This window comes from Peromyscus maniculatus, chromosome 13 (assembly GCF_049852395.1).
Source record: "Peromyscus maniculatus bairdii isolate BWxNUB_F1_BW_parent chromosome 13, HU_Pman_BW_mat_3.1, whole genome shotgun sequence".
Classification (NCBI taxonomy): domain Eukaryota; kingdom Metazoa; phylum Chordata; class Mammalia; order Rodentia; family Cricetidae; genus Peromyscus; species Peromyscus maniculatus.
This window is the reverse complement of record NC_134864.1, coordinates 29,036,229-29,054,334: the sequence shown is the minus strand read 5'-3', so window position 1 is coordinate 29,054,334 and position 18,106 is coordinate 29,036,229. Positions and strand designations below refer to the sequence as shown.

Sequence of the window (18,106 nt, the reverse complement as noted above, 5' to 3'; positions counted from 1 at the left end):
TTACTATAAAGGTAGCACATGATTATAAACTAAACGATAATCAAGAAGGTTAAAGTCTCCTTTAACTCTGTAACTCAAAATAATGACTATTGACATATTGGCCTAAGCCTTTCTAGATTTGTTTTATTTTTATACTTATAAACTAAAGGATGATTTTTTTTTTAGATGTGTCTTAATATATAGCTTAGGCTGGCCTAGAATTGGAAATTCTCCTGCCTTTGTCTGATAAATGCTAGGATTATAGGTGTGTGCCAATACATCTAACAAAAATAATGAATATTACTATTTGTAGCCCAGGCTTGGAACTCACTATGTAGCCCAGGCTGGCCCTGAACTCATGATGATCTTCCTGCTTTACCTCTCCTGTTCAAGGATTACAGTCATCTGTGACCACATCTGGCTAAATATGATTATTTTTTAAATAACCTGGGTCATGGTCTTCATGAAAACTGCTTTTTTTCTTGATATATTTTAATAAGTATAGGTATATATCATTAGTTTTCATTGCTGTGTAGTATTTTACTATTTGTGTGGAGCATGAGCTTTTTATATTTATTCACATATATTTATGCCTCCTTATTAAAATATACCTGTGTAAAAAGACATTTTATTTTACTCTTCTCATATCAGTGAACGTCTGGATTTCTCCAGTTTTCTGTAATATTTGTCTTTACCTTGTCCACTTTGTCCTGGAGCTGGAGAAGTTGGACGGTGTGCTTTAAATATATAGTTGCACAACACCCTCAAAAACTCTGAAGCAATTTATAGTCACAGGAGAGCCTGTTCCTGTATTTCTCTACCCTGGTAGAGTTGTTTTTATTATGTGTGTTGTATGTATGTATGGGTGTGTGCACGTATGTGGGTAGGCACGCATATGTACACACATGTATGGAGTCCGGAACTCAAGGAGTGGTGTCTTCCTCAGTTGCTCTCCATATTGCTTTTGGAGACAGTGTCTCACTAAACCAGGAGTCTATGGAGTCAGCTAGACTGGCTTTCAGGGGTCCACCTGTCTGTCTCTGCCTCTGCCCCAGCCCCATGCCCAACGCCCTCCAATGCTTAGGTTATGGATGTCTGCGGCTGCACCTGGCTTTTACATGGGCGTTGGGGAATTAATGTGTTTGCAGCAGGCACTGAGCTATTTCCCCAGCCCCCACAAGGGAGTTTTAAAATCTTGTTGTCTTTTTGGTTCAGTAAAGCATCACCTGTCTGCTATTTAGAATGCTTCGGTTACTAATAACATTTTCTCCATGTACCTGCATACCATTTGCATGATGTTTCTGTCTCATCATCTGTAACTTTATAATGTGTGTGTGTGTGTGTGTGCGTGCGTGCGTGCGTGCGTGCGTGTGTGTGTGTGTGTGTGTGTGTGTGTACTTGTGTAGGGAGGGATTAAGGTAGAACAGGGTATGTAACAAGTGTTGACCTTAAGTATTTCTGATAACTTATTAGTGGCTCTTCTCTTTTTATTGTTTGTTTGTAACATCTATATTTTACAATACACATATTATCTGTGTAATAAAAACCTGTCTGAATGTGCTCAGCTCTGCAATGTTTCTACAGAACATGGTCTTTTACATACTGACCATGCTGATATAGAAGCTATTCTGTAAGCAGTCAAAATACCAGAACCCCAGAAGAATGCCTTTTAGTAGCTTTTCACACCACCATGGGAAAAGTTTAAAAACACATAAAGATATCATTTGAAATGCTCTGTAGTTCCGAAAAAGTTAAATATGAACGTACAGTATGACCCAACAATTCAGCATGTGGGTGTATATATTGAAGAGAAATGAAAAAACTGTCCCATAAATACGAACATGAATATTGATCGTGCTAGCACTCTTAAAAACACTACACAGTAGGGACAATTCTGTTGCCTATAGACTAGTGGATGTACAGACAGCAGGAGGCACATCTACACATTGGAATACTAATCTAGCAACAGAAAGGGACAGGCGACCGTAGGTATTATGACATAAGTGAACCTCAAAACGCTGAGTGAAGGAAGGCAGACTCAGAAGAACACTGAGGTGCAAAGACGTCCTGGAAGAAAATTTGTAGACACGGAAAAAAATTGTGGCTGCAAAAGCCATGACTGGGCATGGGAGTGACTCAGGGAAGCTCAGGGTGATGGAAATCTTAGAGAGGGAAGTTATGGCGGTGACTGTTAACTCTGCAAGTGTATTTACAAACGTTCAAGTGTGCAGTCAACGTGGGAGAACTTCATGTGCGTTTATACCTAAGCAAAGATGTTTTCAAGATTCTGCAATACATCATTTCAGATCAATAAAGTAAAGGATGACGGTGAGTGGCAGAGGGTTGGCTCTGCACATACAAGTCCCTGAGCTTTACAAAAGGACAATAGTAGTAGTAATATAAAAAATAAACTTTTCTAAAAGTTGTCAAGTTCACAGTATAATTGCTAAATCTCTCCCCCCTCTCCAAGTTAGCTACTCAGTCCTTTCATATTAACATCTGATAAATTTTAGCATCTTTCCATTTTCTTAATTTGTGGAGTATGGAAAGTGGTGTGTAAAATTTAAATGTTGGCCCCTTCTCTGTATCTGGAGCCAGTCATACGAAGTAGTCTTGTCCAAATCTGGCAGAGACACAGTTGTACGTCTGCTACATGAGAAATGCAGAGCAACCCAGCCAGGCCAGGTTCCCAAAACAAGGCCACCAAGGATTTTGTTTCTGCCTTTGTTGTTGTTTTGCATAACTAGAGATATTCTCCTGTTGGCTGAGATAAGACACCAAGAGGGAAGGAAGACTTGGCATATTCAGCCATTATCTAGCCAAGCTGATCCAGGTTGTTTGGCTAACCTAACTTGCTGATGAGGCTCAGCGAGCCTGTTTCCATAGCAACCTTTATGAAGGCTGCCTCCTCCATTCCCTCAGCAATACTTGACTTTACCCACAATGCTTCTGTGGCAAAGACACTGACACATTCCCCAGATGTTACAGATGTTCATACATCTTTCATCAGTTGCTGGTTCGTGACCAAATCTAGTGTTCTTTGGTCATTGTTCAACATGGGTATGACAGAGTACTATGTATCCCTGGAACGCATTCTTCCTGCTTCCGCTTGGTGTTATGACCACTGAGTGTTGCCAGGAAACATGTGAGATGTCCTTGGTGAGTGTTGTACACAGAATATACAAAACGTTTGTTCACCAAACAGAAGAGATGTGAGCAGCCCCACCCCCAGCACCTGTGACAACAGTATGAAGTAGGGGGACCCAGGATACTGCATGATCATCCTGAGTAGAGCCAACAGGGCCACCATCCGATCTCTGAAGTGACAGACTTAGCAAGGGCCAGGAAGTGAGGAACTGTAGACTGATGAGGGAAAGTTCAGTGGTTATCTCATTTCTGCACGAGCCAGCACCCTAATCAAAATCTTAGCTGAGGCATCAGAAGACGTGTGTCCTAAACCACTGTCGTGGTTTGCGGGTCCTTCTGAGGCCCCTTGTAAGAACAATGCAATACTTTTTTTTAAATTAAATTTTGTGGGGTGTGTGTGTGTGTGTGTGTGTGTGTGTGTGTGTGTTGTATGCATGTGTGTAGGAATATGTGTGTATTGTATGCTTGTGTGCAGGTGTGTGCTGATGTGTGATGATGTGTATGTGTACATTATACGCATGTGTGCTGATGTGTGTGTGTGTGTGTTGTATGCATGTGTGCAGGTATGTGTGTGTCTTGTATGCATGTGTGCAGGTGTGTGCTGATGCGTGTATTGTATGCATCTGGCAGGTGTGTGCTGATGTGTGTATTGTATACATGTGTCAGGTGTGTGCTGATATGTGTGTAGACCAGAGGCTGATGTTGGGCATCTTCCTTGGTCAATCTCCACCCTGCTTTTTGAGACAAGGTCTCTAACTGAACGTGGAACCAGCAGATTCAGCAACAGTGGCTGGGCAGACGCCCCACAGACCCTCTTATCTTGTCTCCCCAGCACTGGACATACAGGTGGGAGCCTCCCCCCCCCCCGGGGTGCTGGGGATCTGAACTCAGGTCCTTATGCTTACCTGGCAAGCAGTCTACCAACTGAGCTGTCTCCTGAACCCAGTAATAACAATGCTTTAAAATTTATAAAAGACATGAGATTTCAGAAGAAATCAATTTTTTTTTTTTGTTTGGGTTTTTTAAGACAGGGTTTCTCTGTGTAATTTTAGTGCCTGTCCTGGATCTCACTCTGTAGACCAGGCTGGCCTCGAACTCACAGAGATCCACCTGGCTCTGCCTCCAGAGTGCTGGGATTAAAGGTGTGCGCCACAACCACCCAGCCAGAATAAATCAATTATATTGATACAAGGTTCTAATTACAGAGCTAGTGTGAGTCTTTGATCTTACTGTTAAAGCATCTGGATGGTATCTATAGTTCCATCTACATCAAAATGCCTATGAGTTAATTTTTCTATTTAGTACATGAGAGATAAAAATTAGTAAATCCTCCATATTGTTTATACTTTTAATTGTCTTTGTATTTTGATGTCCTCTACTCTTTCTGGCTGCAGAGAGGCTGCTCCTTCCCAGACTATCTGAAGCTTAGGGACGACAACCTCTCTCCACAGGAGGGCTTGGACATGCAGAACAAGCGTCCTGCAAGTCTCCTCCACCTGGTCCACACCACCCAGGAGGAACATTCTCAACCAGCCTCCCGTACCCCCTACCTGCCCTCTACCCTTAACTAGGCACTTACAGAGGACCTCCACAGCTCAGAGCCCCCCAAAGTCAATCTAACCACCTTTCCCTTTCTGGACAACTCCAGTGAAGACCACAGTCCAAGTTCTCCCAAGTTCCTGACCTTTGGCCTCTGGAGCCATTGACCCTGGTGCTTTCCCATGTGGCCCTGAGGAGCCTCCCGCTTCTGAGACCTGCGAGTAGAATACACTTTGTTTCCTTGAGGCTATTCTGTGTCTCCTGAGGCTGTACATGCCTATTACATGAAAAAAACATAGAGCACAGGTTGAAAGTGCTAGGGTCCCATGGAGAGCAACATGTCGCTGAACATACCCGATCCGTTCAAGACTCTAGTGGGAAAAGATGGTGTGAGAACTAAGTTCCACACATGTTTCCTTCCTCATCAAATCAAAGCCACGAGAAGGAGTCTGGCATGAAATAATATGTTCGCTCTCTGAGGTGCTGATTAAGGAGGAAGTCTCCAAACAATGTTGAGTCTTTCGTGGCAGCTTCCATGAACTAAGACAGGTTTCCAAACTATGAGAATTTAGAGGCTCCACTCATTGTCCTCGTGACATTAAGGACAGTCTCCTCTTGTTAGTGACAGACACGGTCTGGAAACTAGTTACCCTTGTGCTGGTGCCTGTGAGGATCAGTTTGTACTCGGCCTAGTCCCGTTCCGGGTTATTGGGAGGACTTTTTAAGGACTCTGACCATTACTATAACATGCTGGACTGACCGTGGCCTCAGGGTTGGAGTGTGGCTGTGTGTTCTGCTTTTTGCCAGGTCTTACCTCGAACAAAGACGTAAGCGCTGTATTGTTCATAATACTCTCCCATCCGCACTCGGATTGTGTAGAGGCCTTCGTCTTCTTTGTTGAGGTGAGAGAACGTGAGCGTTGCCCGGTCTCCACTCCAGCGCGTTTCCACCCATTTCGACGGAGAAACAGGTGCTCCTAGAGATGTAAAAAACAAGCAGATTCACTGACGTGACCCTCCCTAGCTCCCCCTCTTCCCCACTTCACCCCTCCCTCTCTCCTTCCTTCCACACTGAAGGTCACTTGACTCTTAGAACTCTCTAGATCTTTAAACCACCCTGGTGTGTTTAATATTAGGGAAAATGCTAGACAGAAGTGAGGAGCTCCATGGCAGACACATGATTTGTAACATCTGACAAAATTAAAATGTAAAGCTCTGTGTTCAAAGAGCAGAGAAGTTCAAAGTGTTGAGTTTCGCCGCTGTGCTGGCTGGTTTATGTCAACTTGACATGGGCTAGAGTCATCTGGAAGGAGGGAACCTCAATTGAGACAATGCCTCCGTAGATCCAGCCGCAGGGCATTTTCTTAATTAGTGATTGATGGGGCAGGGCCCAGCCCACTGTGGGTGGTGCCATCCCTGGACTAGTGGTCCTGGGTCCTATAAGAAAGCAGGCTGGGCAAACCATGACGAGCAAGCCAGTAAGCAGCACCCCTCCCTGGCCTCTGCATCAGCTTCTGCCTCCAGGTTCCTGGCCTGTGTGAGTTCCTGGCCTAACTTCTTCCGTGATACTGTGATGTGGAATTGTAGGCCAAATAAACCCTTCCTGTGGTTTTTCGTCACAGCAATATTAACCCTAATGAAGATAGCCTCTCTTCATTTAAAAATATCCTGTTACTTATAACAGGGGTCATAGAAACTACAAAAAAAAATTAGTGCCATAATTATGTGCAACAGATAAATAAAAATCTTAATATTCTAGAATTGGTGTCTGTTGAGTAAGATTTTTTTCTAAAATGACTCAATTGTACAATCATTTTTGTATTATCTGAACTTAATTTTAAATGTAAATTTATACAATTATATTTTAATGTTTATTCTGGTATGTCCTTTAACTTTTAGAAGTCATGCTTTATATACAATCCAAAATTCCTGCTTATGCATTCCATCTCTATGTTTTCAGCAAAAGGAAGAACTATTTCTACAACTGTTCCTTTTGTTAATAACTGGCCCACTCAGAAACTTACATGAAAAACATGGTCTTTCCATTGAATGCTACAGTCTTTAAATTGTATTTTAAGATTCAGAGCCAAAGGTTCCAAACTCGGAAGAAGACTAACCTCCTCACTCGCTCTCCTTCAGTCTACGAGCTCAATGGGATGTATGGTATTTCACAGATAAGCTTGCTGCAGGCTACTCAGTCCTGTCCCTGTGCGTGTGTGTGTGTGTGTGTGTGTGTGTGTGTGTGTGTGTGTGTGTGTGTGTGTGTGTGGTTAGTTTCCAGCCCATAGCCCCCAGAAATGAGTTCTGGGGTAGGTGGGGGAACTACCTCCTATTGGATCCCCCTATTGTTTCCTGTAGAGTCTGTTCTGTCTGGGGCCACAGCCACTTTGTTGCTGCTGCTGGGACTATGACCTTGCTAATTCCAATTGGGTCAGGTCATGGTCCCAACCAGCATGTTGGAACCTTAGGGGCCCCAGACTGCCCCAGGTGTTCACATGTACACCTGATGGTCAGGCCCTCAGCGTAGAGGGCATGATGCCCATGGCCCACCACTAACCCCAGCCTATGATTATCTATATTCCCACTCGGCCTGTCTTCTCTGTTCTGTGCATGCTCTGTAGTCCCATAGGGCTTCACATATAAAATGTAAGTTTGCAGATAAAATGAGGGGCTTGAGAGATGGCTTTGTGGTTAAGAACACTAGCCGCTTTGCCTAAGGACTTGAGTTCAATTCCCAGCACCCACATGGTGTCTTACAACCATCTGTAACTCCAGTTCTGGGGGACCTAATGGCCTCCTCTGTCAGGGCATACACATAATGCACAAACATATATCTGGGCAAAACATCCATACACATAAAATTAAATTAAATTAAAAATAAATAAAATGAAATGAATGTCAAGCCAATGGCTACATAGCATTGAACTCAGCTCAGGTAGCCTTCCAGAGCAGTCCTGTGTGATGGCAACGTTTACATTCCCCAGCAAAGAGGATAATTTTTATTTATTTTGTGTCTGTTATTGTACTAGTCTACATATTTTGTATGAAGAATATATTTACTATAAACTCTTAAGTTATGAAGAGACTATCACATTAACATAAGATTACTAGCCAGGAGTGGTGGTGCATGCCTTTAATCCCAGCTCAGGAGACAGATGCAAGTGGATCTCTGAGTTCGAGGCCAGCCTGGGCTACAGAGTGAGTGCCAGGACAGCCAAGGCTACACAAAGAAATCCTGTCTCATAAAACCTAAATGTCTAAATTGCTTCTGAGAATTTACTCTGCTGATTAATTAATAATACTTAATTGTTTCATGATGTTATATATGTTTTTAAAGTTTTATACAACTCCTATAAATGATATCTATAAGGAAAAATACTTTATCAAGTAACCTAGATTACAAAGTAAATATACAGGTTTTTGGTAATTTATTACACATATTACTTGGTGACAAGAAAATATTACCTTCAGAAATATATTTTAGCTGGGCATGTTGGCTCAGACCTTTAATTCCCATACTGGGGAAGCAGAGGCAGAGGCAGTCATATCTCTGAGTTTGAAGCCAGCCTGCTCTACATAGTGAGTTTCAGGACAATCAGGGCTACACAGTGAGACCCTGCCTCAGAGAATAAACACACACACGTGTGTGTGTGTGTGTGTGTGTGTGTGTGTGTGTGTGTGTGTGTGTGATTGTTTTAAAATGTATGTTAAAAACTTAGTACAGCAGAGTGTTGTCTTCAGCTTACAGGCTCTCCTAGCCCCGGGAAGCAGATCTGCAACTGGCCCACATGCTTCTTTTAATAAGAATCAAGGTAAGGACTCAGTCGAAAGACTCACCATTTCTGTACCACTGGACCTCGGGCTGGAAGTGCTTAATTTCGGGAGTGATGACCACACGACAGCCCAGACTCATCGTCTCTCCTTCTCTCCCAAAAGACACATCAAACTTGTCATCGAAGTGGATCTCAAACTTGGATGCATAACCGTAAGGGGTCACAGCAACTGGGCACAACAGAAACAAACACCAGTGATATGTCTCTCCAAGGGGATGCCGAATTTTTAATAAGCATGGGCAGAGGGTAGCTACAAAAAAATAGACCAAATTATGTGGGCAAAATCAAGTTCTACATAAGAAATACATGTATGCATACATCATATGTGTAAAAACTCTTATGTCCTTGATCATATAAGCTAAATGTCCATATTATTATTATAGGAACACAATTTAAAGAGTCACATGTAACAACATTTAGCCTAGACTTCTTAGCTATAATTTAGGGGCTTTTTAATCTTAGATTTTGAGATAAATCCTACTGCTTACACTCTTGGGATAAAACAGCCCTATTAATTATTCATATCTTTTTTCAGAAAGTTACTTCATTTTCTTTTATGATCTATATAAAATATTATAAGAAACATCAATAGGAAAATACTAAAAGTTTAAAATATTATAACTTCTCAAAGATCACTCTTAGAAGTATTGATAGATTAAGCAAATGTCTACATCCTGTCAACTCTTCTGGGTTAGGAAAGAAATGGCCACATATAGACAGGTTACCTAGTGTGCCAGGCGCTTCACATGGGGCACATAGTCTCTTCCTTGCAAGAACCTGATAGCAAAACTCATTCTGATTATAGGAACTCATGAAGATAGCAGACAGCTAATGCCGTCACTTCACAAGCCATGACTGCCTGAGTCTAGTTCTTGAGTCCTTTCTTGTTATGTTTTGTCTCTTTTCCCAGGGCCTTGAAACATTATCTTGAAAATACAACCTGTCCTTCATTGAGTTCAATTCTGTCAGATATTCTAAGTAGTAACTATCAGTTCAGATAAGCCCATAATGATTCTATCAAGTAAGTATCATTATGTTCTCCACAGAAGAAACTGTTGTGTGTGACTCCAAGGTAAGGTTATATGTCTGCCCATATTCACCCATAGAACTTTCTATAACTTTGGTTTTCAACCAATACATTGAACTTGTGTGTTACCAGGTAACCACTAGCCAATGGGGAAATAGCTTCTCTTTGAAGAACATCTCCAGTCTGCCTAATTTCTATGTGATAATATTCCAATGAAACCTGAGAGATTTGACTGGCTCAGATCCTGCACAATCTTCAGAGGCTAGGTGATTCCAGAGCTGCCCTGGGGGACAGAGGAGAATTATAAGGAAGTTCTTTATCATCCCTAAGGTCCCAAACCCAACTGGAGATGCAGGCAGGCTCTAACTTCTCCAGATGTGGGATTGAGCTGGACCATCAAGAGAGTGCCTTGGTATTCCGTGGGAAGTCAGTTCTAACTACCAGGAGACAAAGCAGTCCACTGTCACGTCTGCAGGCCTGTATCAAATATGGTTTCCATCTGGGGGAAATGGCAGTGTCTGGGGGAACCTGTAAGTCAAATCCAGACTGCTTCCTATTTGGTATCATTAAGAATGGGTTTTATTTTTAGATTTTTTTGATAGTTGAAAAGGATAAAAAAAATCTAGTATTTATGGTCTGTGAAAAGTCATCGGAAATCCAAATTTCAGTGTCCATATTTATGGTTTTACTGGAATCCAGCGATGCACGTTCATCTACCTACTGCACATACAGAGATGTTTGTGTTTCGTATGTTAGGAACAGACGCACTAAGTCAGGAGGCAATCAGAAGACACTCTGGAAGAAACAGAGTCAGGCTGGGCTTTCAGAACCTGGCTTGAAAGAGAAGAAGAAAAGGGGAGAAATTTGGCTACGGGAATGAGCAGGATAAGGTCAGGGGACTGGGAAATGATAAATCAGGCCAATCATGGGGACTCTGGGAGCGATGCCATGATTTCAGAATTACTGATGTTAAGGGAAAAGATCCTTTCCATCCCCGGGATTGATACCAGGGATTGTAACTTTGAAGTTAGGAGTCATTCATGAAGTCAAGGAATAGGTAATCTACAGACAGCAAACTAGCCAGTTAAGTGGAAGATGAAGCCAGAAGAAAGTATTAGTGTTAAGTATGTTCAGAACCACCATTCATGATTTAATGTGTAAGTGAGGGCTGGACTGTCCTTTTCATTCTGAGCATATGATCAGTTTAACAAACACACACAGGCTACTTTTAAAATATAAAGAAAAAAACAATTAAACTTGGAAACAGAATAGGAACCAAAGAATTTAAAAACAAACTAACTATGGCTGGGTGGTATTATATCCATCCTGGCAAGTGCTAATACACCATAAGCATTGTGAATTTATCTCATCATTTTAAAAATCATGTTGCTTCCCTAAACTCAAGGCTTCAGAACGCTGTTTGGAATTGGAGCATTACTGTGCTACACCTTGCATAACGATGACATGTAGCAAATGTGCTGCTGTTAAACTTACAGCTGAGAGGCATGGACGCTCCCGCACGGAAGTGAGTCTCATCCAACTCCCCCTTGTATCCTAGAGAAGAAAGGAGAACACACGAACTGCTTTGTGATTGCCTGGCTTTTTAGCACAGGAAGGAGTTTTCAATCCACTTTGAACAAAGCAAGGGCAAACCTACTCTTGACCACAACAGAGGCGTATGCCGAGAGCTCTCCCTGAACATTCATCGCTGAGGCCCGGTACTGAGCCGTGTCTTCAAAGTCACATCTGCAGAAACACATGGAAATGAATGACCGTGGTGGTGACTCCCTGGAACTGGTGGTTGTTTTGTCAAGAAAGTCTTGGCTAACATAGCAGATTGCAAATCAGTGGCTGACCTGTACCTCTTTAGGACTCTTGATGAAGGGACTATCTCTGGTCCTGTGGGACACTATATAGTCCAAATTACCTACTAATTTTCACAGTGCAGTAGGGCAGGAAGAAAACCTCTACTGTGACTCTAACACTGGTTCATTTAAAATGCCAAACAAAAAGCTAATCCAGTACTAAGGCTATAAATTACACAGCAAATACTGCTTTGTACTACTGAAGGAGAAAACACCCATCCACGCATAGCTTTGTAGCAGGTAACGACCCTGAGTGTGTTTGCTCCATGTTGTCCTGTCCCAGGAGGTGGGGTTCAGTCTGGTGACATCAGGATAACAGGGAACAGAAAGAAACAACTTCTCATGATAGTTTCCCACAGCCTCCCTGAGGCACAAACCTGAGCAAGGCTGGTCTTACACATCATTCTGTGTTCTAGTTTCCAAACACAAGCGACTTCATACTTTGGTTCTACTGGTGTTGGGTTCCACTTGGAGTTCCAGCTCATAGCAGAACACAAGTCAAGTACTATCTGGGTGTTCCTTTAAGTTATAGTACAGAAACAGTATAGGAACGTCTTACAAAGACGGAACAGGGAAAAACACTCTCACAGAGGTCAGGCTGAGATTTCAAAGTAGGCTGTGCTGTGTCTAGTCACACTAGTTCCCGGGTTCTTCCTTGTTTCTCGGGGTTTTGTGTAGTTTCATCCGTGATACACTTACGTGTTGCAGACATGAAAAGACATTAGACTCCAGGGAGGTAAATACAATCACCTTTCTCAGAGCTGTTTAATTTTAAAAAGCAACCACAAGATTCACTGCTGCTTCAGCAGAAGTGATACCATTTCAGATCAGAGCTTGGTGAATGTCAGGGATGCCCGGGTTCTGTCTGAAGCCCAGTATGTACCGAGCCAACTCTTCCATTGGGGAGAAAGCTGTCAGTCTTGATGATCAGTGTCAGTTCCCTTTACAGCTCAGCACATGGGCCTTGTCGGAACTGAAACGGTGTGCACTTGTTTGCTCTCTCGTCCACATAATCAGGTTTGCATTTCAAACTATCTTGGGAAACATTATACATTTTAATGACTTGGAAACTTCAATAGAGCTTCCATTTCAAATTTTGCTTAACCTTGATACATCTCATAGTTTCAGATGAGCTGAAGGAAAGGACATTCTCTCAGCCTATCCAGCTCTCAGTGACACCCATCCCAGCTTCTATGCCTTTTGTCAATTAAAAATAAAAGAACACAGTACAGTAGGTTTGGAATTCTGATTATACTGACATAGAATTGCCTACTTAGGCAATTACCTCCTTAATAATCTCTATAGGATATGCTCATATAGAGAAGGATAAATCAAAACATACATGCTCATTTTGTCATCTATTATGAAATTCAAATGTGAGATCATGTTGGGGGTACTGTGGGCATGGCAGACTTAGTCATGCATGTTACCTTATATGTTTGCATCAAGTGAAACATAAATGAATAACCATTGCACTGAGACCAGTGGATTTTGTCTATGACCTGGAGTGGTAAGGTGCTTCCCCGAGTGACTACTGGGTGGCACACACAAGCACCGATGTTCTCTTACTTGCTGATCTCAAGAGTGTGCATTCCATACCGACTTTCAATGATGTACTTTCCCGGGTTTGCATGGACATTGATAGGCACCTGGTTTTTATACCTGAAAGATAATGGAAACAAGACGAATAGATTAAAGAATAATTAACTGCATGACCTCTCTCTCTCTCTCTCTCTCTCTCTCTCTCTCTCTCTCACACACACACACACACACACACACACACACACACGATCACTGTTCTTGTAGATACACCTCTTAAGTGAAGTTCAACAATACCATCTATTGAAAAAATGCAAATTACCTAAGCTTTATTAAATTCACTAGCACTACAATAAAACTTCTCAAAATGCTTTCTCCTCTTCCTTAAAATAGCTAGGAAATAGTCAATAGGGTAGTGATTGGTTTATATAAAATAGAAAAACAGAATGACTCATTGATGCTGCTGGAAATCAGGACAGTGATTTCCTGGGATAGGCACGGGGCATGAAGGAGGTGTCTTGGGTGCTAAATATGCTTGGGCTCCGTTTGGGTGCTGGTTACATGGGTGTGTACAGTCCAACAAAAAGTCACCCAAACTCTTCCTTTATAGATAACATACATTTCTTTGTTTGGACATTATACTTCAACAACAACCAAAAACGTTGGTTATTACTAACACGGCAGAATGAAAGCTTTGTCTTAGGGTTTTTGTTGGTGGCCACCTCTGTGGGAGCAAAGCAAACTATTCTGCCTACTAGCATTCTCTCGTGTTATTCTTAAGAACAGTGTCATTGTACTGGAAGGTCATTAGGCTCAAGTGACTTGTTTTTTGTCATAAGTAAGCATGGCTTTTGCCTTAGAATAACTCCAAACCACAAAAGGAAACTTCCAACTGTTCCATTCCTGTTTACAGCTTGCTTCCCTCGGAAGGCAGCCCGAACACACAGGTTAAGGTGCAGAAGGGCTTCTCTGTGACACTGACTTCCATTTCTGAATGACACTGGTCTTCTCAAGTTCTCAATGGTCAATGCTATGCTGCCACATGAGGCTTATACGCTTAAACTTTTTTTTTTCCCCTTAAAAAGAAGAGGGGTGGCCGGGCGGTGGTGGCGCACGCCTTTAATCCCAGCACTCGGGAGGCAGAGGCAGGCGGATCTCTGTGAGTTCGAGGCCAGCCTGGGCTACCAAGTGAGTTCCAGGAAAGGCGCAAAGCTACACAGAGAAACCCTGTCTCGAAAAACCAAAAAAAAAAAAAAAAAAAAAAAAAAAAAAAAAAAAAAAAAAAAAAAAGAAGGGGGGTGGAAGAGAAGCAGCAAGGGATCCCTTGCTTCCCTTCCGATAACCCACTTCATATGTGCAGGTAAAATGAATATAACTAATGCGCACAGGCGGCAGAGGACTCCCTGCTCCGTGTATACACAGCATCAGTCAATCTAGTCCTTACAACCACCAAATAAGATGACACTATTTTACCTCACTTCCCAATGAAGAAACTAGGGCGTGGAGAGATCAAGGAACTCACCCTGGTCACAAGGCAGGCCTAGAGGAGCTAGGGTTTGAACCAGGGCTGCCTGGCTCCTGACTTACGTGGCATTTCCACGTTGTCTATGTAACTGAACTTCCTTTCTTTTAGACTTTGTGAAATGGATACAAGAAAGGGTGGGAGGAGGAAAGAGGTATAAAGGAAGAGAAAAATGTTGGTTTCAGTTAACTCTTTCACCCTAGCTTTGTCCTCCTAAGATTCGTGTTTTGGAAGTGGGTCCCCAGTGTTGTGGCATTATGAGGTGGTGAAACCTTTAGTGGGGAGGGCCTGGGATCATTGGGGGCCTTATGGTGTTTTGTGAATTCCAAGAAAATGAGTTACCGTAAAACGGCAAGCCCTCTCTGGTTTCTGTATGAAGGTGTGATGCCCCCCCTCCCCCCGCACCCCCGATGTGGCACTGCCAAGAGGCACCCCCATAAGAGTTGGCACCATGCTGTTCAGACTGTTAGCTAAATCTACCTTCTTGTAGGTAACCTTAGGTGTTTTGATATAGAAATGGAGAGCAAATATAATTCCTAAGGCACACTGTTCATTTTCATGTGTATGTGTGCATGATATTAATGAGCATGTCTCTGTGTGTTCACATATTTGTGTTCTGGTGCATGTGAATATAGACACCTGAAGTTGAAATCGGCAATTTTCCTCAATTACTCTTCTGCCCTTTTCCTTGGAACAGGGCCTCTCAACCAAAACCCAGAGCTCAACAATATGGCTAGCCTCATAGGTACCTTACTCTGGAGAGCCCTGTTTCTGCCTTCTGAGGCTGAAATTACAGGCAAGCCACCATGCCCACCAGGCAATCATGTGGGTTCTGGGGGCATCTGAACCCTGGTCCTCTTGTTTGCATGGTAGGCACCATTTCTCCCGCCCCTGCACATTTCTATTGATGTTATCATTCTCTATTTCCAGCTAGCTAAGTTGTAACTCAGCTGTCAAGATGCAGGTCAGGGCCGGGCGGTGGTGGCGCACGCCTTTAATCCCAGCACTTTGGAGGCAGAGCCAGGCGGATCTTTGTGATTTCGAGGCCAGCCTGGGCTACCAAGTGAGCTCCAGGAAAGGCGCAAAGCTACACAGAGAAACCCTGTCTCAAAAAACCAAAAAAAAAAAAAAAAAAAAAAAAGATGCAGGTCAGATGCCAAGTCTTCAACACTGCTCTTTACAAGCCTTCCAAATTATGAACCGTGCTTATCTCTTTGAATCTCTGCTAAATACAACATTTATCAAAATTATTGTTGGGGGCAGTAAGATAGCTCTGTGGGTAAATGAACTTGCCACCAAGTCTAATGATGACCAGTGTTTGATCCCTAGGACACACATGTTGGAAGGAAAGGAACCAACTCCTACTTGTCCTCTGACTTCCCCACACACGCCATGGCCTGTATACACACACACACACACACACACACACACACACACACACACACACACACACACACGCATGCACACACATACACATATACTGTATAAATGTTATTTTAAGAGTTCTGGTTGAGTCCTACATCTCTCCTGCTAAGTTGCTAGTCCTTTGATGATGGGGAACTGTGTGTATGTCTGATACACATTTTCTTCTGTTCCCACTCCTGAGGGAGTCATAGGCATATTGAAGACGCTCAGCATTGGTTAAAATGATTAAGTAGAATTGTTGTGTGATAAAATTATACCTTCACAATTTTTTCACTAAAGAAATCAAATTCTGGAAAATGCATTCCTCACGCTATGGATAATTTTAAATGAGTGCACACGAAGAGAGTAAGTTGAGGCTTTCAGAGTCCTGTTTCCCTCAGGTCTGAAATGAGGAGGGTTGTTCTAACCCAAGAGTCACAGCCGGATGGTAAGTATTGACCCTCTCCCTGCTCACAGAACACAGAAGCCATTCTGCTCTCTGAAAGCCCAGAAGCGGCTTCAGGTAGTTGGTCCAACACAGCTCTTAACAGTCAGGATGATGGGATCAGAGACAGTTAGCGGCAACCTTCATCTCAGACGCTCCGGTTTTCAGGAGCAAAGGGGTAGGTATGCTTTGTGACTAGGTCGGCTTGGGCCAACTGAGACTCAGCTGAGCAGCTCCCTCTTGTTTGTTTGTTTGTTTGTTTGTTTGTTTGTTTGTTTCACATGCTGGAGGGCTTTCAGGAGCTCTTCCCAGCACAAGGGAGCAATGTGCCACTAAACACTGTGGCGTGTGCTGCCTGACCAAATGACGGAGTGACACTCGGGTTGGCCTCCACTCAACAATGCTGTCCATATCTCTATAAAGTTTGAGTCAAAGTGGTATTTTGCAGCTCCCACAGTTGCGTCACTTTTCCTGCCCTCCAGCAATCCTAGACTTAGCACCTTTATATGTTCCCAGCTAAACATTCACAGCTCTTCTAAGGTGACCACCTGGCAAAGGAAACTGGTTTAAAATGCACAACGCTTGACCATGGGACTCCACAGAACTCAACATGTCGGAGAAAGAAACTCCAAGTTAACACAGGACAAAAGGACTGTGCCAGAAAGAGATTCTCTTGAGCCCGGCTGCCTTCAGTATTAAGTCAGAGTGGAAAAGAAGGGGGTTTGGCCTGCCCCCACACACTTCACAGCTTGTTGCTTCTGGAAAGTGGAATTCCAAACTAGGCAGTCATCAGCTAGCTGTGGAGAGTAATCTACACCCTGGGATTGTTTCCAAAGGCTTGCTTAAATGCTTTGTTTGGATACCGTTTTCCTTACCTGCTCATGTAGTTTATGAAGCACTAACTAATTCATTTCTGTGTGTGTGGTATTTCTGGACTAACACTCTACTGTCCCACAACATTGTCCATTTAATGTATAAAACACACTTCATCCTTACACACAAATGTCAGCCTAGTACAGAGTTCGTGTTGATGATGAAGGGCGGCCGGGGGAGCTCTTTGGTGGAGTGAAATTCAGTGAAACAAGAAGGCTCTGTGATCCTTTCTCTGTCATGATGCCATGCAAATTGAAATGACTTTGAACATGTTAAATGGCACCACAGATGGGAATGCTGGTGAGAATACGCCTTAAAGAAATAGTACTCCCCCCTGTAAAACCAATTATCTGGGACTACAGAGTTGGCTCAGTGGTTAAGAGCAGAATGCAGTTAAATCTCGCCATTTTAAATAGTCCACAACCAATTTTCTCCTTTCACAAATAACACTTTTTTGAGACAGGGTCTCATGTATCCCAGCCTGGCCTTGAACTCCTTATGTAACTGAGGCTGACTCTGGACTTCCGGTCCCCCTGCTTCCATCTCCTGAGTGGTGGGGTGACAGCCATTCGCCATTTGCTCAGTTTAGGCAGCTGTGGGGCTAGAACCCAGGGTTTGTGCATGACAGGTGAGGACTCTACCAACTGAGACACACTCGCATCTGTAAAAAGCATGTGTTGTTGTTGTTGTTGTTGTTGTTTTTCGTTCTCTAGGTCTTATCATTTCGTTGGAAATAAGTTGGAAATATGGGTGTCTAAGTGCCAGAGGACATAGGCTGCTCCACACACAGTGCCTCTGCTCTTTTATCCACTCCACAGGGTCAATTGCTGTCCTCGGGTCCTAACATAACCTTCCAGAATGTATGCAAATGAAACAACATAACATTCTGCTTTCCCCGCTTAGACCAATAGATGTTAGACAGGTTATTGTATAA

At 42.9% G+C, this 18,106-nt stretch overlaps 1 protein-coding gene across 3 annotated transcripts in view; it reads right to left on the bottom strand.

The window, feature by feature from the left end:
- Myom1 (myomesin 1) overlaps positions 1 to 18,106 on the bottom strand; it is a 127,417-nt gene that overhangs the window by 83,843 nt on the left and 25,468 nt on the right. For all 3 annotated transcript variants that reach the window (XM_076549895.1, XM_006972255.4, XM_076549896.1), the window contains exons 6-10: positions 12,959 to 13,051; positions 11,182 to 11,270; positions 11,019 to 11,078; positions 8,502 to 8,666; positions 5,480 to 5,641 (exon numbers count right to left, since the gene is read on the bottom strand). In XM_076549895.1, the coding sequence (XP_076406010.1) occupies positions 5,480 to 5,641; positions 8,502 to 8,666; positions 11,019 to 11,078; positions 11,182 to 11,270; positions 12,959 to 13,051 (569 nt within the window). The remainder of the gene's footprint in view (positions 1 to 5,479; positions 5,642 to 8,501; positions 8,667 to 11,018; positions 11,079 to 11,181; positions 11,271 to 12,958; positions 13,052 to 18,106) is intronic.